General features: G+C 41.9%; 1 protein-coding gene across 5 annotated transcripts in view; it reads right to left on the reverse strand.

The window, feature by feature from the left end:
• ATRNL1 (attractin like 1) overlaps positions 1-26,807 on the reverse strand; it is a 1,104,086-nt gene that overhangs the window by 541,175 nt on the left and 536,104 nt on the right. For all 5 annotated transcript variants that reach the window (XM_090056522.1, XM_090056523.1, XM_090056521.1 and 2 more), the window contains exon 25: positions 7,949-8,010. In XM_090056522.1, the coding sequence (XP_089912648.1) occupies positions 7,949-8,010 (62 nt within the window). The remainder of the gene's footprint in view (positions 1-7,948; positions 8,011-26,807) is intronic.

The raw sequence follows: 26,807 nt of genomic DNA on the forward strand, positions 1-26,807 counted from the left end.
CAAGTTTTGGGTGTTCAAGTAATGAATAATTAGTCTTAGACAGCTTGAAAGATTTACCATAAGACACACTGATTCAGTATCAGCAGAACTAGAACCTAGTTTTTTGGCTTTTAATTTCAGGCTTATTCCAGTAGATCACTGAACAAGTGGAAACAAGGAAAATTTAACACATTCAATTTTTACATACAATAAACAATGTTATTTAGAAAAAATAGATTATAATTTTAGAAACCTAAAATACTAGATAACTCATTGTGAAATACCTAAAATGTTTTTAATACTGATGCAGTTTCGTAATACATTCACATACAATGTACAACCATAGCAATGAAATTGATGTCATAGCTTACAGTGCAAAAGGATATAGGTCCAGAACCCATTACCTTTTCTGTGTCTAAAGGACAACTTTCCGGCTATTTTTGGCACTTACACAGTTTGTGATTTTAGACACATAACTATCTATGTGGCGCAGGCGCTAAGACACTTGGTTGAAAACTTAGAGGTTATAAGCTTGAGACCATAGCAGAACAAATCTGCAAATTCTGCTAAATACCTTGTCACAGGGCATGTCTACACGTTCATTAATGCACTGTAACTATGGTGCATTAAGTTTAGTACCTGTAATAACAGGTACTAACTTAATGTACTATAATCAGCACTGCTGTGCAGTGGCACTGGGGTATGCTTTTTTAAATGGTAATGCACAGTAGACTAATTCTACTGCACATTACTGCATTAGCATGGTTTAAGCCTGCCACGCTAATGCACAGTAGAATTAGTCTCCTGTACTTTTAGCGTCTCATGTAAATACACCCACAAGGATACAAAATGGAAAGAAAAGGTAAGTTCCCTGATAACTTAGCTATTGGTGTTAAAATATGTGAATGCTCCTCCTGTTTTTCCAAGTTTTACATTCAGGTATGTGCATACCTGTTTGGTCAGTGCCTACTACACATGCTCTGTAGCTGCGTAGACCTGTATGCATCTATACTGCATGGACAACAGACTCACAAACTGTTCATAAATGCCCAAAATTCTACTTACATAGCTGGCAAACTGCCATTTAGGTGAAGAAAGTGTGATAGAATCCCCCCATTTGTCTTTTTTGGTCATTAACAATTTTTATTTGGTCAGGACAATTTAGAAACAGGTTCCATATTACTTTGAAGTATATAGCATTTATACTGAAGACATTAAAATAAATAAATCACATTCGTATTTTGCCAAATTTTCTAAGATATTACTGCTCCTAAGTAGGTAAACTCTTTCTTAGTTTGAAAGAAGGTTAAATGGAATAAGCTAAAAACAATGAATCATCCAATGTAGATGGTATGGTTTCTGTAAAAAAGGATTGGTAGTGATGCACTATCATCCTTACATATCTGAATGCATTTCAGGTCTCTCAGACAAGTCATTGGTGAACCAGCAGGCGCAATAAAATGTTATGATATTAAAGGATGAAGTACTATGACCATCACAGACTACACAATTGCAGTTTCTGCAAAATCTTGCGTACTCCTTCAAAATAATTAGTACTACAACCAGGCTTTCCAACAGTACATACACACCGCATAAGATAGATAAAGTATGCATTTCAGGATCTGGCCATATACATTTGAAAACAGAGGTTAACTTTAAATAACACTGTGCCTGTCTCAATTCAATTATCTGCTCCCGCGCTGTTTTGGTGCATGCGCCTGGTCTTGGATGCTATGGGACTTCATGAGATCCCTAGGGAGGCCCTCAGTCACTTCAGGGAGAACCCCAAAACTTGTCTGCCATGACTTCGGAAGGACCTTCAGTGGTGGGGGCTCCCGTTGAGGGTACCTCCAGAGTTGTCGTGTCCCCTGGCGGATGAACGTGGGGCTCCACCTCCCTATACACCCCATCCATAAGCCAGTCCTCAAAATGAGCCTCAAGATCTTAATGCGGCTTGCCCTCCAGTGATGTCAATTCCAGATCTTTGCGCTCCCTACACTCTCATTGGTCCAACCTCTGTTTTGTTTTGACCCAGGGTCCTCTGGATGTTCTGCCCTTGGAGATATGCTCCAGTAGTCTGGTGGTTCTGGTCAGAGCTATATGCTACAGTCGTCCTTCTTCTCTACCAAAATTACCTTACTATAACCTTAAGGACTCTCTACAACAAAATAATTGAGAGCCTGCACTAAATAAGAAAGGAAAAGGCCAATGGAAGAAGAAAAGAAAGGAACTACTTTGGTCAGCCATGAACACAGGCAAGTAAAGAAAAAAAATGAAAAAGGAGAGGGGTGTCAGGCTGAGCAGCCCACCTTCCCCCAAACTCTAGTCTGAACCTAGCATGTCTCCCTGGCTCAGATCCGTGCTCTTGCCCCAGCTGTGGTCTTCCTCGGCTCCTCTCTGAACTGCCTTGGGTCCTGCACTCCCATGCCATCTGTTGCCAGTGCGGGATGCTCCTGGAGTCTCTGCTGACACCAACGCCAGCCTGTGCGTCGGATCTTGATTCTGCCGGTGCTGGGTGCACCCAGCGTCGGCATGGGCAATCCTTGTAGCCTCTCTTGCTCCTGGCATCCCCACTCGCTCCATGTCAGAGCTGGCTTTTGTATCAACTGGGCAGCATCTCCCACTGACATCACCTGGCTCTAGCTGCAGATAAGTGTGGCTAATGAACCACACGGTCTTTTCTTCTTGGTGTGTTTCGTCAGGACTTCACTGTCCTAAAAGAGGTAAGCTTTTCCCTTTTACAGAGGTTTTCTTTTGGGGTTGCGTTCCCCTTGTTCTAGGTTCCCCGGTGGGCAGGGCTCCTTGCTCCTCCATGCTTGTACCCCCAGGACAAACATATTTACAATGCTGTTGCATTGCACTGTTGTCAGACCTCACTGATATGGCTGGCCAGCATGGATGGAATTCTGTTCACCAGGTTAAAAAATAGTGTGTTTGTCCATGACAAGAGCCAGATGAGTATGCCTAAGAGAATGCTTTAGCTTAAACCAAGGTTAAATGCTACTTAACTATACTTATTCATATTCTATATAATCCTTGAAAACATGACTTCCATATCTTTACCAACATTATTTATGATTCTTGTTACATCCTATACTTCCATCAGTTATTAACTTAGTATCTTAATTTCTTTTTCATTACATTAAGTTGCAGTTTTCTGGATATTTTTTCAGCAGACTATAATGGTCTTGACTATAAATCATTCTAGTGGATCATATTAGTACTTGCTACAGATGCAATTAACTCTGGTTGCTACTCTAAATCAGTTTTAGTGGCCACCGGTTTCCATATGTTGGGTGTCAGAAATGGCTTCTATACCTTCAAGTTTAGTGATCCTGTGCAAGTAGCATTCACTTTAAAATTTACTGACATACAGAATGGTGGCTCCGCTAGAGGCTTTTAGTTATATTGTTATAGGGCAAATCCTGAAAGCTTTCTTAAAGTATATAGATTTCTCATTCATCTCCTAGATGCTGCTCGCTATATCCTTTTCGCCATGATCTTTCTACTGTCAAAAAACCTGGTGATTTTTCCTTTGGATCAGCCATTCTAACTGATAACTTTCTAGCCATGATCTCACAGAGGTTAATATGCTTAGAGATTTTATTCATAGGGCTTGACCTTGTAAGGTCATGCATGACTCTTGGCCGCTTTGTAATACTGAGGCCTAACGCAGACTGTTCCTAACACACAGGCTAGTTACAGAAATTACACATAAAACGGTATAAGAAATTGGAAACGTTTTCAAATCTGTAACACAGCAGAAGTTCAGGCCACAAAGTGCTTTCAAAATGACCAAAACCAGTTTAAAGTAATGGGATGGATTTAGTATTAGACTTAATTGATTTGTTTATTGAACTTTTGCCCTTGATCCCCTCCAGATTCAAGTAAAACTGACAGTCCCCCAGCATCCCAGCATGCTTTGCAACCCCCTCTGCCCCCATCGCAAGCCACCTCACAGGGAGGGAAGGCTAACCTTATCCCAAGCTGTTTACTCTAGCTTCCAGCTGAGGAGGGAGGCGTGCTCTAGTGTCATCACCATCTGCTGTGGGCCACTGCAGGCATGTGGCTGCATTTTTGGAATCAGAAGTAAATGTCTGTTCACCTGTTTATAGGTTCAATCTACACAGTTTAAGGTAACCTGTGTAGACTAAACAAATTGATTGTCTGTACTTAGCTATACAGGCTATAGGGCTGTTGGGGGTTGCTCTTAGCCTTTCTTATGGGATAGAATACTTACATAATTTCTGCCCAAAGTATAGTGAATCATAGAGACTGATTCTACAACCCAGTCATTATGGTCCTCACCTAGATTAAAGGAGACCCAGATTTAAATCTCTTTTTCAGTGAATAATTATATATCAAAAAGGAAGAGCCATAATAGGAATATACCAGAATAGCCTGGTCTGGGTTGTGGGAGATAGAGACTTAAGTTCAAGGCCCTAGCCTGAAATCAGGGTGAAAGAGGACTTGAAACTGAGTCTACCACATCTGATATGTGTGCATTAATTACCTATTTAACAGATAAACTGTGGTGAATAGATCTGTTTTTCACCCCCCCCAAAAGGTCTGAAATACCTTAGAGTTTCAACCCACTGAAGAATAGAAAACTTCAGATCTCAAACACAATAGCAAAATAAGAAAACTTTTTCCCACTCATTTTTAAGCAGCACCACTGTAATTTCATTGTAGTATACAGTTTTGCTTATTCTTTCAATCTCATGTTATTTCAAGATGTAATTTCCAAATTAATTAGTTGTCCAGTAACATTCAGCCAACATTCAGCCTTTAATTCTTAAAGAAACAGACTTTCTGAATGATGTTTCAGAGTTTTCTATTCCTTTGTAAAAGAGCATCATAGAACCTGACGCAAACATTTGTACGTTTGATCTTGTTTTTGATTTCATTACGTGTAGCAATACCCCACTGTAGGACTAGGGACAGACATCCAAAAAGCCTGAGCCTGAACCAGTTTATAACCACATAGACATCCCTTCTGGAGTGAAGAAATGCAGGCACATGCCTGCAGTGGCTCAAACTAGAAGCTGAGGGGCACTAGAGCAGCCCTCCCTTCCCTTCTACAGTGATGAGCTGAGGAGGCTTAGCCAGGCCCTGACAGGATGCTTTGATTAGGGAAGGGTTCCCCCATCGATGTTCCTGACCAGTGAGGGAGCCAGCATGGAGTTACACAGCATTTATTTATACTGCACGGAGTTACACAGGGAGTTGTTAGCATTTAGCACCCCATCATAAAACAAAAGCCTCTCTCATTAGTTCAAGCTCTTCTTAAACAACATTTTCCAAGGAAGGAATGGAGGGATATTATCAGCTACCTGTTAATTAGTTCCAAAAAGCCCTAAGCAGACACCATCCTTTATCTATGAATACTGATAGACAGGGCAGAAACTAGTCTCCTCTATTGTTTGTCCTTTGCCACTCTGGGGGAGAGACTACCTATTCTGGCTTTCCCCGTTCAGAGTTCTCAAAGGTATATAAACTGTGTCATGTCAGGTAGTGCTAGAGAACATCTCCATGAAAACATGCCTCTGGCCACTTGTTCTTAATCCATGCAAGCCAAATAAGATGCCACATAGCTACTGCTATATGTGCTTTTGTGAACATGGACCACACTAAAAGCCTGAGAGTATTGCCAGGTGCCTCCTAACCATGAACCAAAAAGTGAATGCATGACATTTTTCAGCACTCAGTGCATAAGATGCAGGAACAAATGAGCTGGACTAGCACTAGTCAATGCAGCATTGCTTGTGGACACCTGTGTTTTATCAAGCTAGTTGGCTTCCCCAAAAAGCTGCCAGACTGTATTTTCAGCAAGCATACTTTCCCCATGTGGCACTCTGTATGTAGGGAAGAAAGAAAGATGGGATTCATTTACATTAGCCATCAGGCTGGTAAAAGCTGGTCTTCATTGGACAGTGAGGAGAGATCTCATGGACAGCTCCTTCCCATCCCTTTCTGAGTGAGTTGTATCCCTGCCAGGTAAAGAGGCAAACAATCCTCATGCTCCCTAGAGATGGAAATCAGTTTGAAAATTTGGAGCGAGTCCATCAAAATCAATACATTTACAACCATTTAAGACAGGTGACCCATTGACTATAGAAACCAATCACAGAAAAAAGTGTTGAACCAAAAAAGAAATTTGTCATTATCATGAAATAAATCCATAGCAATCACGTACATCCTTGTAGCCAGATTTAAAAAATGGCTTTGTGAATGTACATTTTTTTTGTATTCTATACGGATATTAAGGACTAATTTTATAGTCCAACCCCAAACTACTATAGGTAATCTACATATATTAATGCTTGTGAATTTTAATGATACAGATTAGGGGTGTGGGAAATAGGCCGTATTCGTTTTGGGTTCGGCCCAAATTGGACAGTGATTCAATTCGTTGATTCGGATCACAGTCTCGATTCAATTTGGCCGAATCCAAACCTGATGATTCAATGCTGATTCAGAGAATCAGAGATTCAGCTATAGACACAGCTTTAAATGTTTTTTCTACATATCTCAAGGTACCAGGCACAGCTCATGAATGCTGCAATGCTGGAGCAAATGGAGCATCCCACAGGAGTTAAGGGGGTGGGGGGGCCCTGCATGCTTGGCGGTGAACCCAGAAGTGGACCAGAAGTACTTCTGGTCCACTTCTGGGTCCAGCCGCTGAGCCTACAGGGGAACCCCCACGTCCCCCCGGCTCAGCAATCAGTTGTGGGGAGACCCCGGATGCCCCCCCACACTCAGGAGGCACCAGTCACCAAGCTGGGGCCACAGCCCCTGCACGTTCCCCAGCAGACCCAGAAGTAGACCAGAAGTGCTTCTAGTACACTTCCTGGTCTACTGTCAAGTGTACTGGGGATCCCCCACCAATGCTCCCATGGGGTGCTCCATCCGCCCCTGCATCTTAGCATTCATGAACTGCCTGGTAACTTGAGGTAAGTAGAAAAAACATTTAAAGCTGTGTCTGTGTCCGAATCATTGAATCTCTCTGAAATGATTCAGAGGGTTCTGAACAATGGACACAAATTATTAGAGAGTAGATTTAGATTAGACATCCGCAAGAACTACTTCACAGTTAGGGTGGCTAGGAGCTGGAACCAACTTCCTAGGGAAGTGGTGCTGGCTCCTACCCAGGGGATCTTTAAGAGGAGGCTTGATGACTACCTGGCTGGACTCATTTGAATCCAGTCTTTTCTCCCGCCCAGGTGGGGGGTCGGACTTTAAGATCTACAAGGTCCCTTCCGACCCTACTTCTATGATTCTACGATTCTGTGATTTCATTCGGAGAGATTACAGGGTCTCCTGATTCGATTCAGATTCAGAGATTCAGCCACCAAATCAGGCCAAATGTCCACCAAATCAAATCAGCAACCGAAATCTTCACAGAATCCTAGTGCAGATACCTTTTATGAAGGGTTTCCGTTTATTCCAGTTTTCAACTAGAGAAGAAACCTTCTTTTCAGAAACTAGGCAAAAACCTAAATTCCTGCCACAATCTAAACTCATTGTCCCTTACAAGTTCTTAACAGTGTATCAGTAACTCAAGAAAATATGTATCTTAATATGAGGATTTGTTAATAATTTCATACAAATTGTGCATTTAAAAGTATCCCGCCATACATCTATTTCAGCATAAGCATATCAGTAGAGCTGACCAATGATTTCTATTACAGGCTAATAAAATGAATGCACAATGGGCAAAATATTTGGGCTACTCTTTGAACAATAAAGGCAAAGGTTCTAGCACTGTGCATATGCAAGAGGTCATAACTGTATTTACCTTAAAGCAGAGACATCTGGATGTTCCACTGGTATAAAGGAGGGATGGCGCACAAAATTTAAAAATTTCCACATAGGGATTTCTTAAGGTTAAAATACTGGAAAAGGTAACGCTTTCATGGAACATAAATTTGCATGGAGCCAGTCACAAATTGAAAAAACAGCAATTTACCTGAAGAAGGTGACAAAGAACTGCACAAGATCCATGATGGTGTTGTGCTGTGAGAAGGCAATCTGAAAATAAAAATAAAACTAAATTACAACAGCACTTTCACAGTCAACAGTCCCTTGGGATGTTCTAGAACAGGGGGGATTTTATAGCTCCGTGGATGAGTGCTTTAAAGTGCAATTTCAGCCTGGTATGCACACCTGCACGACACCTACTTACCATAAAGGGAGCTGGGTAAATAACTTCCACCACAGGTGCTGAAAATATCTCTCCCTGTGTCAGACTACAAACAATAGAATGTAGCTGTTCTCTCATATAAAAATGAATGGCTATAACTGCAAAATAATATTATTTGACAAGTCTAATGCCCAGAACAAAATGTAAACTATTAATTGATAATCCTAGGAACAAAACTTATGCAAGTAGTGCTTTTTTATTTTAAACTCAGTAATATTTAATTGACTTCATTTCCATTTTAGTTAAGATTTTGAAAACAGATTTTAAAAGCATCACAAAGAACATTCTATGCCACTAAACTGAGACATTTTAAGCATTTTTAGTGATTAAACACACAACATACATTTAAATATAAATGGATATAATCATTTAAAAACCAGATAAAACCGGTGCATAGTAGAACAAATGGTTTCAAGACACACATTTACAAATGGAGCTGTAGGTGGGGTTACTTATTTAAAATAACGTGAGCAGAACTTGTAGTATTTCATATCTAGCTTTTCTACTGGATTTTTTTTTACTATATGGAAGTAATTTCCTATAATGAGTGACTTTCTTAATAAGTATATATCATAAATCCTATAATTTATTTTTAACTAACACTGAGAGTGGTATTTTTATTTTGAGCTGCCTATATCTCTAAGATCCCTCTCTTGCACAATTTTTCATTGCATGTAATTACTGAATTGAGAATATATTCTATTTTCATTATTACTGCATTTTTTTCTGCTTCGAATTGCCTACGGTGCTTATCTAATTATACTGCCAGCCTACCCAAGTCATTCTGTTTCTTTTTCATGAGTGGCCTGGTCCTGAATAAGTGGCTGCATCCACACAAGACTTACTGCACAGTCATTTAGTACTTGCATACGTGATTAAATTGAGTCTGCTCCGATGTGCTGTAATTACATGTCAGAGCAGCCTCCTTGCATGTGTATAGGAGCCCTTGGTTTTCCATCACTGTTTACTAAGGACTAGACTGTAATTTTGGCCATGAGCTACAAGTGGTGGATAAATTCAATCATTCCACAGCGCAAAATCTGAGATGCTTCAGTGATATGTCTGAGAAACATAGTTAAATATTCATCTTTGCTTTTTCCTTCCTAATGATTACCTGTAATAAGGCAAATGACTTTTTCTTCCAGAGCATTCTGTATTTTGGAGCACAGGGTCTTGACTGTCAAAGATTCTCTACTCTGGTTAGTCTATAATCAGCCTTTTTCAAGTATGAGAAAGAGAAGGAGCTAAACTCTGAAGAGGGAATGAATGCTGGAAATACCTCTTGGCCTCAATAACAACGAAAATCATTATAGGGAAATCTTGAAATTCTCAGACAAGTTTCACTGATGTACTCAGATATTGCTGCAACGAATACTTGCAATGTATACTGTAATGTAACAACTGTCATAATGAATACTGTATAATAACCAAAGCAAATTGCATTATATTGCCTAAATAGCCAATCAAGTCAATGTGCGTTTCACTTGAATGACAGTACCATAAAGACTGAAAAAAGATCCGAGGTATATTTGGTCCAAAGTCTCGGACATTCAAGCAGCAATGCCTATTTAAATAATATGTTAAATGAGAAACCAAACGGCTTCTTATAACTGAGCTACATTTTAAATCCAGACACTATTCTCTGCAAATAATATTTAATATTAAAAATAACCACTGGCTTTTCCATAACACTTGTTACAAATATCATAGTTTGGAGGATGAACTAATACAAGAGACAAAACATAAGCAATTTTCAGCAGAGTTCATCTTATGTGACACTATTAAAAAGCTATTTGTTGAAGAAGCCTTTACATTTTGCATTACTACAATTATTTTCACCCCAAGTGTCAGCTTTCATTGAAAATGTCCCTCATTCCAGAAACAATTATTGTCATGGAAAACTACTGCAATCAATAACTGGTCCTCCTGATGATAAATGATTGCCCTATAAGGTAAATTTTATATCAAATATTTCCAAGAAGGATCAGTGCCTTACTTTTTTTTCCACACAGTACAGCATATCTGAAGGTAAACAGATTTACAACTATTCAGCAAATTCTGTATGGCTATTAACTATTAAATCTACTATTTTTTTCAGAAAGTGCGGATATGATTAGGACATCTGTCAGCCACAGATGAAATCATAAAATGAGCATATACTTAATTATTTTATGCCTCACAACTGTAAAGCTACTAAATTGGAACATATGAGAGATCTACATGGGCAATGGCTATAAAACTATAGAAATTGGTATGTTCTACAATCAGAATTCCCCCTTGCAAATTAATAATCTTTTACATAATTTTAAGAACTCCATTTGTTTGTCAATACAAGACCTGGTTGGACATTACCAAATGATTTACATAATAGATGAACTGCACTTTTGTTGGTTTGCATATTATAACATACTGTGTCCAAGTGATGTTTAAATTCTCCAAATGTCTCCAATAAAACTACAAGCACCAACAATAATGTCATATATTACAAGTATTGATCAAAACAATCAAGCATATTTCAATTTTGTCCCTTAGCTCTCCCCAAATAGAAAAGATTATAAACCAGACGTTCTAAACAGTCCCTCCATCATTTTTCAGAAGGAAGAGTAAATATTGGACAAATAGAAATTAATATTTGGGCAACTGTTATTGTTCTTGCACAAAAATTAGTAGGCACAAAATGCCATGAGGTAAATTTTCATCTGTTCCACTATTTGGTCTCTGTCTGTGAAGACAGTACATTTCACATCCGCAAACTTTCTTACCTTCTGTTAGTACAAATACCTACAAAATTGGAAATGTGCACGTTAATTTCTCCAAATGTAAATATCTGCTACAGTATATCCCATTAATCCCAACATGTTTTCAGATGCAGATTTTTACATTCCTTATTATTAGATTTTTTTATGTACACAAATTGCTGGAGATGTGAATATCTGAGTAACTGTTTAGTTGGTTACAAATCTCACTCTGGTGGTGAGTCCATAGAAATAAATCTGCCACAACTATAGGGTAATACAGTTAGAAAGTGCCCCTCTGTTTCTGGAAGACACTAGGAAAACTCTGGCTAGCTATTATTGTGATACAATTGTGTAGGTTCACTCCCTTATTCTTGTAGTGTGAGACAGGCCCCTGATCCACTTACTGCTACGCAGACATACACATGGCTGGGCTGGGGGTAAGCCAGCTGGCACCATGTGGCTGGAAGGTGTGCTGCTGGTTGGTTCAGTTCCAAAAGGCTGTGGGTTTAAAAGAAGTCCAGAACTGGAGCCTAAGGGAAGAGAAGAAGGAGCACTAGCAACACAGCTGGTAGCTCTCCCTGTGGCTGCAAGTGACCCACTATAGCCGTGCTGGACCAGCACACCTGGCGGAACAGCTTGGGCTTGAGGCAGCAACTGGGTGTATGGGGAGCACCCAGAGGCAGACTCCACCACTGGCAGGGAGCCGGTAACTCCCCCTGGGGCCAATACCCCTGGAAACTGTGGGAAAGCTCAGACTGCCCATGCAAACTGGGACACAGCTGCCAATGCCAGCTGGACTGCTGCAGCTGGTGGATTGTGTGGTCACAACCCCATCCCAAGGCATGGCACCTGTGATGTCCTTCATAGGTGTACAAAGGTCAGCTGGGGCTAGGAGAGGGTGGCACAGAAGGCATGGCCAAAGTCTCCAAAAGGGAGATACTGACACAATACCCTACTAGCCACACCACCCCCACTGAGTGTTCACAGAGTAAGAATACCCTGGCCTGGGACTCGCAGAAACACGAGCGAAACACAGGTGCAGAGGGATGTACTCCTCAATGGTACAGGACCTGGCTGGGCAGAATAGTCTCAGATGCAGACCCAGAAAAGGGGCATACTAGAGTGGAGTGTCCATGGGATGAGTGCATGGTGAATGACAACATGAGACCTGCATCAGGGAGACCAACTGGTGGCTTCAGGAATGGTGTCTCGAGGCGGGCTTCAGCTTCTTAGACAATGATCCACACATCAGGATGAGAGACATGCTCGGGTGGGATGGGCTTCACCTTTCTCCCAAAGTTAAGCATGTGTTCTCTTCTAGGCTGGTGGATCTCCTCCAGCGGGCTTTAAACTAGGCTTGTCAGGGGAAGGGGAAGATGAGGGCAGAGGAAGCCTTGGACCACTAATCCAAGCATCACCCACAAGAATAGCCTAGCCTAGACCAATGATGAGCAGTACAAATACCAGGTAAACAATAGGGGCCAGGGCAGTACTGAGAGTACACATCTTCAGCGTACACCTCTTCAGGGGGTCTCAAATGCCTCTACACAAATGCTCGTAGTATGGGGAACAAGCAGGAGGAACTTACCCTCCTGCTAGCTGACACCAACCCAGACATAGTGGGGCTCAGAGAAATGTGGTGGGACCCAATGCACGACTGGGCAGTGAATATCAAGGGCTATAGGCTGTACAGGAGGGACAGGACAGGGAGGAAAGGTGAGGGTGTGGCATTCTACATCAAGGAGGAATACACATCCTCAACGAGAAGCATGGGGTCAAAGATGGGGCATGCTGAAGTGCTCTGGGTTAGAATACAAGGTAGTTGAGGGGAAAGAGACTTAACAGTGGGGGTCTACTACAGACCTCCCAACCAAGGGGAAGAGCTAGACCAGGAATTCTTAAGTCAGCTCATAGAGGTAGTTAGGTCAAAGGATGTGGTCATCATAGGTGACCTGAACTTTCTGGACATGCGCTGGGATGAGCAGTCAGCCAAGTCTGACCACTCATGTAGGTTGCTAGTCGAGATACAGAACCTCCATCTAACCCAGGAGGTGCACTCTCTCTCCAGGGGAGATGCCTTGTTGGACCTAGTCCTGGCCACGGGCGATGACCTGGTGAGGGGGCTTGCAGGTGCTCAACCACCTGGGTGACAGCGATCATTGCCTGCTGGAATTCACCATCCAGTGCAAGGTGGCAAAGGCCTACAGGAAGGCAGCACCCCTGGACTTCAGGAGGGCCAACTTCAATGAGGTAAGGAGAACAGTCGGGAGGCACTGAGGTCCCGGAGGGGAGAGGAGTCAGGGGTCCAAGAAGAGTGGTTGTTCATTAAGGAGACAATCCTCCAAGCCCAAAGAGAGGTAATCCCAATGTGGATCAAAGGGGGCAAGGGGGCGCAAAAACCCCCATGGCTCATGAAAAGCACATGGGAACATCTCCTGGCTAAAAGGGAAGTGTATACCCAATGGGAGGGTGGGGCCATCACCGGGCAGGACTATAACGCGGTTGCTTGGGGCTGCAGGGGGGCAGTCAGGAAGGCCAAGGTGGAGATGGAACTGGGAGTAGTGACCCAGATCAAGGACAACAAGAAGTCCTTTTTTAAATATATAGGGGGTAAAAAGAAGGTACCGGGTAATGTGGGGCCTCTGCAAGCACGCTAGGGAATCTGGTCATCACGCCAGATAACAAAGCTAACCTATTTAACAAGTTATTTGCCTCCATTTTCCTGAGCAGGGACCAGGTCACCCCCCCACTGGGACCTCCATAGGCCCCAGGGGAGGCACACCCAGACCTAGGGTCAGTGAGGATCTAGTCAGGAAACTTCTGGAGGGATTGGACATATTTAAATCAGCTGGTCCTCACGATCTCCACCCCAGAGTGCTGAGGGAATTAGCAGAGGTCATTGTGGGACCCCGGCATGGCTTTATGAGCATTCATGGTGCTCTGGTGTGGTGCCAGAGGACTGGAAAAGGGCCATTGTGGTTCCCATTTTCGAAAAAGGGAGGAAGTAGGACAAGGAAACTATAGGTCAGTTAGTCTTACCTCAATCCTGGAAAGCTTTTTGAGAGAATTATCCTGGCGCATGTCCATGAGGGGCCAGCAGGGGACATTATGCTTCGGGGTGACCAACACAGGTTCATTAGGGGCAGGTCCTGTCAGACCAACCTGGTGGCCTTTTATGACCAGGTCACAGAATCCTTAGATGCAGGGATAGCAGTGGACAGAGTCTTTCTGGACTTTAGGAAGGCCTTCAACACTGTCTCTAACCCCGTTCTCATTAAAAAACTAGCGGACTGTGGCGTCGACACCTACACAGTCAAATGGGTCAGTAACTGGCTGGAGAGCCACACCCAGAGAGTGGTGGTGGATGGGTCGTTTTCGACCTGGAGGGATGTGGGGTCCCCCAGGGCTCGGTCCTCGGGCCTGCACTGTTCAACATCTTCTTCAGCGACTTGGACAAGGGGGTAAAAAGCACCCTGTTCAAATTCGCAGATGACACTAAGATGTGGGGGGAAGTGGGCATGCTAGAGGGGAGGAATAGGCTACAATCAGACCTAGAAGGTTACAGGGGTTGGCGGATGAGAACAGGATGGGTTTCAACACTGACAAGTGCAAGGTACTGCACCTGGGGAGGAAGAACCCACACCATCCCTACAGGCTGGGGAACTCCCTTCTCGTCAGTACAGAGGCAGAAAAGGATCTTGAAGTCATCATTGATGCCAAAATGAACATGGGCCGACAGTGTGAGGACAGGGTCAGGAAGGCTAACTGCACCTTGTCCTGCATCCACAGATGCATCTCAAGCAGGTCCAAGGAGGTGATCCTCCCCCCTTAAGTGACACTGGTCAGGCCGCAGTTGGAGTACTATGTCTAGTTCTGGGCGCCGCACTTCAGGAGGGATGTGGACAACATGGAGAGAGTCCAGAGGAGGCCACTCGCATGATCAGCAGTCAGCAGGGCAGGCCCTACGAGGAGAGGCTACGGGACCTGAACCTGTTCAGCCTCCACAAGAGAAGGCTGAGGGGGGATCTAGTGGCTGTTTACAAACTAGTCAGGAGGGACCAGCAGGCAATGGGGGAGTCCCTGTTCCCCCAAGCACTCCCAGGAGTGACAAGAAATAATGGTCACAAGCTGGCAGAGGGTAGATTTAAGCTAGATATCAGGAGGCGCCGCTTCACGGTCAGGGCGGCTGGGATCTGGAACCAACTTCCACGCAAAGTGGTGCTAGCTCCTACCCTGGGGGTCTTTAAGACAACATTAGACAAACACCTTGCTGGGGTCGTTTGACCCAAGTTCTCTTTCCTGCCATGGCAGGGGGTCAGACTTGATGATCTGCTCAGGTCCCTTCCGACCCTGCAAACTATGAAACTATGACCACACACTGAAAAAAGGCACTTGGCATGGAGGCATTGTTACTCTGCCCACCACAACATCTGAGCTATTTTGGTTGAATTCTTGTTCTGCTGTAGTTTTCACAAGTCTACAGGGTCACAGCCAGACCTCCTGCAGTTGTCCTTATCACCAGGCCTCACACAGGAAGGGAGAGCCCCATGACCACATCAGAACATCATCCAGGCTGATCAGAAACACCTGAGTAGAAAGAGTTGGAGTGTAGGGGAGGAGGAGCCCCACAGAAAATGCACCAACAGAGTCACCCAGGGTCCCAAGAGAACCACTGAAGATCACCTCCAGAGGTAAAACCGCACGTAAGCTGTGGCGGGAGAGTAGATCCTGGTGTGACATAGTTCAGGAGGTGGGCCACACCCATCAGTTGATGTGGTTATTGTGAGCCTGTCACATAGTGTTAAAGGCATCAGCTTTTAACTTTGGAATTTCTAGGCTCAGTTTTCACTATCGTTATACTTGCACATGCAAAATCTACATTAAATGGTGTGCTACATGGAAGCAAAGGCTCAAAACACATCTCTTCATTTCATTTGTGTCCATCTGACTTAATATAAGACTTGAAGATAGATTATTCCATGTATAATTGGATTTAGAAATCTATAGTTTACAGGTTAAATACATTTCTTTATTTCTGACAAATCTTTATTTTGGTGTTAAAGATTATTTTCTTCTCCTTTTAAAAAACAATCAAAACAAACTTTTTAAGGAACTGAGCTTTCACATTGTTCATTTGAAGAACAGAGTATTATCAGGGGCTCCATTTAGATGATGAATCATATCTTATCAAGCTTCTTTCCATACTGAGCTGTTAAGGGGTTAGAGCTCTAGTCAGCATTATACAATAAACCTGAACTCCACTGATCTTTGTATTAAAACTTTTATGATTTTTTGCAAACTTGTATAGTAAGAGTATACAATGTAAAGATGTTTTAAAGATAAATATTATCTTTGATTAAGAACTTCTTTGTATGATTTTTCTGTAATTTACATTTGATAACAAGCAGGAATTGTATAATCTTAATTTATCACGAAAGTTTCTTTTGGCACTGAAAGCAGACATTATACAGTAAGAAACATGTAACAGTAAGTGAAAGATTTAGTTGGGGATTCATATGGCTAGCATGTGCCCTTGTAAATTAAACTAAGCCTAAAATATTATTTTGAAAGTTTGAGATGAAACAATGTGGTAGGTAGAAATGTAATAATGTATGAATACTGTATATTAAATGACTTACTGGGATTTTTTTTACTATGTGGTTATATTGGGTTAAATCAACAGAGTTGTTGGGAGAAACAAGCAGGAAGGGAAAACAATGATAAAAGATAAAGTACCCAATGGTAAACTCTTACAGACTGTTAATGTGTCAGGGAAAGAGGTTTTGGCTCTGAAGTTTCTAGCCTGACATCCCACAGACAGTATGGGAATGATATGTATAATCAAGGCCAAAATTGAAGGTAAGACAGGATGAAGAAGAATCTAAATTAAATCATTTCTCTCTTTTTTGGAGAAAAGACATTTGTTGTCAGGGAACTGTGCAGAATTACATGGGTATCAACTGGCAGGGTTTGGGGGGAGGTGAGGGGAGGGACCTGAAGAAGCTAAGAAGCTAAACCTGCCAGGTTTCTATCACAGAACAGAAGAACTTCAAGTAAGACAGAAATTCATAAACTCACTTTGTTGTTTTAAAGTGTCTTCTTGCCTCCTGTTGTTTTTATAGTTAAAATAAACACTACCTTGGATTAAAAGAAGGTGGTTTAGTCATATTCTCAGGTAACATTGCTAATTGTCAATTTATATCTGTGCCCCTTATTTCTAAAATTGTGAAATAAAACTAAAGCTTAATTATTCATGAGAGGTTAATATTACTTGGAGACAAAGTGCTGCTTTGCAAAATGACCTGTGACAAGGAACCTATAACAGGACATCCTAATGGCCTCCAAAAACCTTGAGTTTTCCTTTCGCCTTTGCCAGCGTCATCAGAAAACCTTAAAGAAATTAGGACATTTGCATTTCACGGTAAATTTGGAAATTAGCCTTTCAGCTGTTGATAAGACGGAAATGTAGACAATCCCAAATCTGGACAGCTTCTGAAGACATACTCAAATTCTGGTAAATTTTTTTTAAAAAGCAGAGTAGATTTGCACCTTATACACTAACTAAATTAGAGATCTCTCTCTCTAATTTGCAGCTTGCGGGTGCATCCCCATGAGTGTGCACATGAAGGGGTGTGCATTTCCCATGGAACAAATAACAGGGGCACATAATGGTAATAAACCAATAACAAGAACAGGGGCACAACATGGTAATAAAAGGCAATGCACATATGTGGATCATGTGAGGCACCTTTATGAAAGCATTCCATATGCAGCAATACAGAAACTCATTTTTATAGCAATCTATATCTAGCTGCATGAAACACTAAACAATTCAAAATGTAATTAAATGCAAGATTATGCAGAATATTTGAAAGCACATTTACGTTTTGTTAAACCCAATTTATTCCTGAGTTTGAATACAGAATAGCTTCAGATACCCCCTGAACAACACTGTTATAAAGGCTCAAGATGGGATACAGAGTTTGCAAAGAGATGCATTAGACCAGAGTCTTAAATCTGCTGCTAGGGACTGAGCTCTGACTACCTGCCTTCTTTTGCTTGCCACACTCAATCCTTATTCAAAGTCACATGATGAAAAATGTATTGAGCATTCAACTATTGATACAAATGCACAACTAAACCAATCAGAAATGTAAATGAACAGAAATGGAACAGAAGAAATTTTCTGCTGGTGTTTTAATCTGGGGAAAGTTACAAGCAGGGTTGTCCCTAGGAGGCGCAAATTGGGGCGACTGCCTCAGGGCCCGCACTTTGGGGAGCCCCGCGAAGCCAGGCAGAGTGGCTGCGGTGACTCCACTCTGCTGCTGGCTTCACATCCAGGTGCTCAGCACCTCCAGCCCCCCTGAATCCAGCACCTCTGACCGCTCGGCACCCCCCGCCACCGCTAAATCTGCCACCGGCTTCCTCACATCTGGGGGCAGGGCCATGCACAGGCTGATCTGCCCAATGCCCTACAACCTGCTAACGTTACAAGTCCCTGATTCTCCTTCGCAGGCCAAGTCCAGCACAATGTTAGCATACCTTAAAGGTGGCTTATGTCAGTCTGCTTATGTCACCTGTCAAAGGTACCCAAGGAACAGTAAACCAGCTGAAAACTATTGGAGTGCAGTGTACTCTGGGTATTTCTCTAACCTGTCTTTGACAAGCTCCTGGCTTCAAGGTCTGAAGAGAGGGTGTTGCAAGAGCCAGTTTTGTTGGCTAAGTTCCTGCTGAAGACTTCACATTGCTGGGGAACTCCTCTGACAGAATTATGGACAGCCTCTATTAATTTTGTGCTTCCTGATTGGCACAAAAGGAGGAGAATAGGCAGGACAATGTCACATTCAAGGACACATTCACTACCAACAGCTCACTGTCCTCCAGTTGCATGTAATTTTAGATTAAAAGAATGAAATACTAAATACCTTTTACATTACGTAAGGAAGTAAAAAATGAGAGTTTTAAAATACTGGCATCTTTTGAATACAGGGCCTTTACCATCCTGCATACACATTAGCTAATATGGGACCAGATTCTTGATATATATATTAACCGCTATGGAAACATGCTGTGCTTAGGTTGGTCATTATGTGAAGCAGTGATATAATCCTGTGCAACAGTAGGTCCATTTTTTTCTAAACCAGTTCCTTGTAAAAATGAAATGTCTTAAAAATATCACCTAGACAACTCACACACATGATTAACAAGGATGGCCTTGAAAAATAGGAAACGTGTGTTACAGTTTGACAAATACAGGTAGGCAGGTATCAGGAAGAAGCGTCTGCAAAATCTAAATGTAAGCCTATCCAACAAAAAGTAATTTGGGAAATTAAAGACTGTAACAAAAGTGCATGAAGTCATACACTATTAATAAATCTTAACACATTTCATAAGCCAGGCAAAACATTCAAGTAATTTTCAGATAAAAAGAAAATTCTAATCTGTTCACCATTTCAGAAGAATTCAAATTAACCACTAAATGCAAGCTCCTACCTTCTCAGGCTCTCAGACAATAAATAAATAACACTTTTCAGCTTTCAATAATTCCATTCTTTTACCTCTGACTGCTGATACATTAAGAATGAACAAATGAGAAAAATTAAAATAAATATGTGGTGAGACTTTGGTAGATTGTCTAATTACTAAGCCCTTGCAACATATATAACATGATATGGTCAGACAGAACCCAGAGTAAACTGCCTGAAGAGTGCTGATATGGATATTTAAACCTTACAAAATTATTATTTCTTTCAGTATCATCAAAACAGTAATTGAATTTCTTCCTGAATAAAATTGTTATACACTCCCACTGAGCCACAAAGCATGTTGTATAGCAAAAGAGGTCACTATTGACAGAACATGAAGATTAACTTATGTTGGTGTCCATCCTCTTTTAGCTTTTGGTGAGGAAAAGAATAACCCTCTGATGAAGACATTTCTGACTATAGCAGTACAAAAGACAGCTAGCAGGAAAACATGAACCAATGGGAGAAAGCATTTTGTGTGAATGTGTATATATTTTTGTGTATGACATTTTCATCAGGAAGGATGAGACCGACCAAACACTGTGGTAATTTATTTTTGTTGCTAACAATAGGATGTAGACTACTTCAGACTTGCAATAAGTTATAATACATATAATTAGTGAGGAGGAAAGGAAGTTTGGGTGAAGAAATAAGGACTAGAGGTTTAAATAGAGACTTCAATTAAAAATAAAATCCTGCAATGTTTAGTAGCTATGTGGAAAACAATTCTACTGCACATTCATTACCTGAGAGCTAAGCAAGCATGGGTTTTCATATAATTTATAATCAAAATCTTCTGTATGACTATAAATAAAAAAAACCTTATTTTTCCAGGGGGGAAAAGAAAACAATACTGCATCATTTCTTTCACTTTTGGTATATGAATCTTAACATGGTCATGAACTTCATCATGATTTTGTAGGAAATATGATTATTCCTCATCCAAAAACATTGTCCTATTGAAGGTAAACAAATTATACTTTGTATTACCACTTGGAACAAAACCTGGGAGAATGTGGGGGATGTGAAAATACTTCTATCCTACCAAATTGTGTATAATCCAGATGAACATGAAATACACATTTTTACAGAATAGACTTCTTTCATTGATTCTGTCTAAATAATTACTATTGAGATTAGTACCATATTTATTTGCATACCACACACTTTTCTCAAAACTCAGCCTTCCTAAATGGGAAAGCCATTAGCTTGGAAGCTGATTTTCCTAGGTGGACTAGAGGCATGGAGGAGGAGTAGCAGGGAGAGGCTGTACAGCAAAACGGTTGCCAGCTTCTCTCTCAGCCAGTAAGCAGGAGGGGAAGCATCCAGTGTTAACCCTTTCACAACCACTCTTAAGTCTGCAGCAGATTAAACCATGCACATACAAAAGGGAGCACAAGGAGGACATATCTACCTTTAACATTAACACTTTTTAAGGGAGCCATGCAAGGTGGAATAGGAAGACATTTAGCACACGTCCAGATGATGATGGATGTGCAGTATGTGGTGCCACAGACCTGTCTGTGGTACCGCACACTGCATGTGCAGGTGTTCCTCACCAGCAGCAGAGAGGGAGGGTTGGAGGAGAGGGGACTGTCCCAGGGATCTCCTGGTAGCAAAAAAAAAAAAAAGCCAAAAAAAGTGGGGTGGTTCATGTGGTGACAGCATATACCACCCGGAACTGGAGCCTGGCCAGCCAGAGCAACACTCTAACTGCTGGCCAGGCTTCCTGCTGCAGGAGACTGCGGCTGCAGCTCCCAGAGGCCTGTTGGTAAGGCTGCTGGAGTCAGCAGAGTTGCTAGTCCCAGCCTCCCCTACCCCATCCATGGTAACCTGCTACACACCCAAGCACACATGGCACAGAAGTTCCCTGGAGACAAGTAGCAGCAGCACAAGGTGTGCCACTGCTACTTGTCCCTGGGGAAATGCACATTCCCTCTCTTCCGGGTACACCCTTAGGGTTGAAAAGATGGAATGGGATCTGGCCCATAGTTTCTGTAAAGAATATTTTCTAAATATTAACAAGGATGCTCTCAAATACAAAAGTGAAGCATTTGTCTTCATTAGTCTGAAATGCTCAAACAAGAAAGAATGCTCTACTGATGTAATTAGACTGCCTTCAGTGGATTTATGCCAGCAGATACCTTGGTCTAATGGCTTATGCTGAAACAAAACATGTTTAGGTTTGGTACTAAGAAAACTTTTGTAATAGTAACAAACTAGAGAATTAACTATACTTTCAAAGGGATTGGTGAAATTAAGAACTTTTGAAATCTTCAAGTCAAGATTCAATAAACAGCTTTCAGAGGTAAGCTCTATACATAACAGTCCTGCCTCTATATAGGAGTACAAGGAGATGTGCTACTACCTGTCCCTTCTAGCCTCGAACAACTCCAGTTACATACAGGCATTGCTTTCTACGGGGAGAATTTCTGCTCAACTGGTAGAAGCTAAGAGCGGGCAAATACTCATTCAGTTTCTCCTGGAAGAAACATGCTCCTGGGAGAAAGATCTATCACTTCATGCTGATCTTCCCAAGACCACGGACATCTGTTTTTGGAAGAGGTGTTGGGAGATCTACTGCTCCACTTCCCTCTCACTCCAGTCTATGAGTGAAATGGTGGAGAGACAGTCCCTGCCCATTGCCCAAACCGAGCAGTCTAAGAAAGCACTGGGAATTTTTTCCCTGCACTCCACTATTCCCACTGGGATCACCCTTCCTAGCGAAGGTGCAGGGAGTAAAGGAGGGAGGGAGGATACAGGCTGAATGACTGTACTTCTCCATCTTCTGAAAAGATTTCTAGTGACAGAAATGTCTCAATAAATGCCTGTTTATACCCTCAGTAATTCTCTGCTTCTACTTCTACTTCTTGGAAACACAGGAATATGAAAGGCCATTTATCTTGGAGCCTTCTAATGAATGATTTTTTCTATCTTAAAACTTGTTCATTAGAACTGATCTGAATGTTGTCTTTTTTTTTTTAAGTATGGTTTTGTGTGTGTATATCTACACATGCAGTATACACAAATACTATGTAAAGGCCCACCTGCAGATGAATAAGGGAAATGACAAGAGCAGAAAAAGCTGTTTCATTCAATCCAGGGGAAAAGTATGCAAATAACGAATAACGGAAAAAAAAATAAAATATTGAGCCATATGTCCATAACGGAGTGAAAGACAAATTAAGAGGCAAAGGCAAAATAAAAGGGTACGTTTTAAAATGAGACCAAAAAAAAAAGGCAAGATGGAAAGTCATTGAGGTGGAAATATACAGGAATAGAGAAGCTTCAGATTCAAAATTTAACAGGATAACACAGTGTGCGAAGTGCAAGCAAGTCTGATTCTGTACATGGTACTTGGGTACTGGATGTGGTATAAAAGTTTAGTGAAAATGAAAGGGTCAGTCAGAGAACTGATATAGAAGCAGCAGTAGGAGAGACAGAAAATCAGTCAGGTGGACTGGAGGGAATTCAAAAACCATTATAAAATTTTTAAATTAAGTCTAAATGCAGACAGAGAACCAGAAACACTATGATAATATGGCTGATATAGTTCTGCTTGTTCATTAAAATGAAAACATGGGAAAACAGTTATCTGCACTTGCTGGAGCTTGATTTATCTATATTCACCTTTCAGCCACTGGATCTTGGTATGCCTTTGCCTCCACCATCAGAAATTTTCTTTCCATGTAAGTATATATACACAGGGACCTACCAAATTTGGCAATTTTGTGATTTTCGCAGAAACCATCTATTTGGTTGGTCCCTGCAAAAAAGCCCAGTACCCAAGAAAAAGCACAGAGACTACAAAAAGGCAAAAAAAATGGTTAGTAATTTGGGGGAGGAGTGGGGGCGGGGGGGAAGAAGCTGCAAAACAGAAAACAGGAGGAAGCCCTGGAGTCCTGAAGCTTGTGGGGGAGGGAGGGGCAGAAGGAGGGAGAGGGAGCAAATCAGAGGCTGCCTCTGATGTAGGCTTAGTCCAATAGCCAGTCAGGGGCCAGTCCAAGAGCTTGCAAAGAAGTATGACCTTCCTTCCCCTCACTTTGCTTTGCTTTGATTTTTTTGCATTGCACTGCAAATGCCCAGCCTGGTGCTGACAGCCTGCCACCCATCACGGCGAGAAGCTGCCTCCCGTCTTAGCATGTGGTTAAGTCCATGGAAGCCATTAACCCCATTCTAGACTACTTGCTAACATGACAATTAATGGCTTCCGTGGGCTTACTCCCCCTATTAAGTCCATGGAAGCCATTAATTGCCATGTTATTAAGCAGTATAGGATGTGGTTAATGGCTTTCACAGGGTTGATCAAGCCTGCAGAAGCCATTACCTGGGCTGCTTGCTAATGTGGTAATTAATGGCCTCCCAGGTCTGACCAGGGGATTGCTGCATTAGCAAGCAGTCTAGAACATGGTTTATGGCTTCCACAGGCTTGATCAAGCCCACATACACCATTAACTGTGTCCTAACCTGCTTAATAATGTGGCAATTAATGGATTCCACAGCCTTAATCCCCTGATCAAGCCTCAGGAAGCCACTAATTGCCATGTTAACAATCCCCGGTTTGGGGCCATCTGTCAATGTCCAGTGAGGAGTGGGACTTCTGGGGCCCCTTGACCAACCAGAGGCATTGGGGGGGGCCTGCCACACTGCCACAAAAATGATGCCCAGTACTGTGCTAGGACCATGAAACTGGGATGCAGCCACTCCAAATTTGTTTAGGTCCCTGCCTATACACCACGATCAAATCATTTTTTTTAATCTAAGAGAAGGCTAACTTCTTAAGTCTTTCACTACAAGGCAGGTTTTTTAGACTTCAGATCATTTTTATAGCTTTCTGAACCCTTTCCAACGCTTTCAACATTTTTTCGTGAATCATGGACACCAGCATTGGATACAGCATTCAGGGAACGAGTTCACTAACATTGTGCACAAATGTAACATCACATGTTTATTCTTCGCAACACTGTATTAGCCTTCATAGTCACAGCACCACGTTGTTAGTCCATGTTGTCGACTCCAGGGTTCACAGATGGAACCTGGTGTTACCATATCTGGACTGCTTCCAGTGCAGCTTCCAGAGTTAGCTTGGATATCTGTATGCTCCTTCTCTTCTCCAGTAAAGACCTGATTTTAATAATTAAAGTGCCTTAATATTTGCATGCATGGCAAGACTACTATCCAGACTGTTGCAAAAAATGTGGGCTCTGCAGACTCTCAGTTATTCTGTCATCTTGTATTAATTTCCATGGGGTGTCCTATATAGTGCTCCACAGGGTGATTTAGTTGTCATTAAGGTGAAAGGGTCTCTTCAGGCCAGTGATTCTATCTGGCAAAGAGTTGCATAGAATTTCTTGTCAAATAAAGATTTCAATTAGAAAACTAAACAAAAACACCCTAAGCTTTTAAAAACTAGGAAACACACATCGGCCTGCCTAGCAATACCTTTGCTCTCCTGCGTGATGCACCAATCTGCCCTGATAGTATATTTTAGAAAGATAAAGGACATATTATCCAGGGTGGCATACCAAGGTAATGTGGTGATACTGCTCCTGGCATCTCTCTATGGCATTATGTTATGCAGACATGCCCACAGAGTACTTCAGGGTTGCTGTTCATGTGAAAACGAGTTTAAAGTCAGGCCATACACTCACTAAAACAAAAATTGCCATTTAGACTAGCTATAGCAAATATCTGACTGTCCCTGACCTAAATTCATCCATTTCTGCAGAATCCAGCTCATAGATGCCAGTGTTACAACTCATTGATCCTTGTCCTAAAGCTTTGCTCTAAAGTATCAGCTGCACTTACCTTTGCCCTATACAGTAGTGTCACATATGCTACCACAATGCTACAGAGCCCTAAAGTAAGAACATATTATTACTTTTATTGAGTTAGGCAAGTTCATCTTGTGAAAAGGAGCTTAAGAAATGGTGGTAGCAGTCTTCAAATACTTGAATGGTTGTCATAAAGAAGGGGAAAAACACCTTTTCCCTCTTGCTGCAGAAGAGGATGCAGACCAATGGCTTAAAGTTTCAGCAAAGTAGGTTTAGGTTGGATGTGACATGTGTCAGGGTGTTTTTAACTCTCCCTCAGAGGCACTGGGTGTTGGCTGCAGCCAAGGCTGGGAACTTTGACTGGGGTGCATCAATGTTCCTGCCGGGACCAAAGCCAGAGGTTCTTAGCTAGAGCATCTTGCCCCTCCACTCAGGGTTGGACCACTCACCATAGTTAGAGTCAGAAAGGAGTTTTACCCCATGATCAGACTGGTATAGACTCTGGGGGGGGAGTTGCCTTCCTCCATGATGGGGGGCGTGGTCCTTTACCTGTGCTATCTCAAGCACATGTTAACAAGGTTTTACAGAAGCAGGACATCAGCAGCCATGGTTCCTCTGTTTTACCTGTGGCACTTAGGGTGTTATATCTTGGGTGTGTCAGGGTTGATGGTAGCCTTATGAAGAGTTTAGACTATGGATTATATAGGTCAGTTTGGATAGGGATGATCCTGCCTCAGGCAAAGGATTGGACTAGATGACATACGGAGGTCCCTTTCCAGCCCTACTCCTCTATGATTTCTATGACTTCTTCAATCTGCCCATCTATATTAATTAAGCACGTAATATAGGGTCTGTGTTCCTTGACGAGGCAGCGACGACTCTCTTTGTATTGTTAGGTGAGTTGTAGCAGCCTGGTCCTACGACGACCTGAATAAGTAAATGGAGTGCATGCAGATGAATGTAAGATTACAATTCTAGGGGGCACACTATACATGGTAATAAGAGCACATTTCCTTAGTCATGCCTCACATGACAGAAATATGTTTATAGCATACTCCTACTGAAAGCTTCAAGGGGCAGGGGTAAGTTTCTAAGGCTAAGTTAATGTACATTTAAATCCAGTAAGTTCTTGTTTTCAGTTTTAAACATAGGTGGCCCTTGACATTCTGGAAGGATAAAGGCACAGTTGGTCAACCTTAGTTTGGAATAATGAAGTGTTTGGCCTGTATGTGACCTTTTATTAGGCTCTATTAAACTGCATGCTGTTCAAATGAGCTCAATTTACCACAAAGTCCAGATTGCTCTGACTAACTGACATATTGTCAATTACCAGGATTTGATCTGTTTGTTGCTACAGGATTCTAAACAAAAATACAATTAAAAAAAACAGGACAAGGGAGAGAAAAAGAAAAGCATTTTTACCCCCATAACAGTATCTTACAGATATAACTGATTCAGACTTCACGTCCTTAAAAGACCTGATTTCAATCTCATTATCTTTTGAGTAGATTGTTGTTCAGAAGCACTGCCTCATTGTACAAATATTTATGTGGAGCTATTGTACAGTTCTGAATGTACTTAAAGTCTA

This window comes from Crocodylus siamensis, chromosome 7 (genome assembly GCF_052110815.1).
Source record: "Crocodylus siamensis isolate JL-2025a chromosome 7, ASM5211081v1, whole genome shotgun sequence".
NCBI classification, from domain to species: domain Eukaryota; kingdom Metazoa; phylum Chordata; order Crocodylia; family Crocodylidae; genus Crocodylus; species Crocodylus siamensis.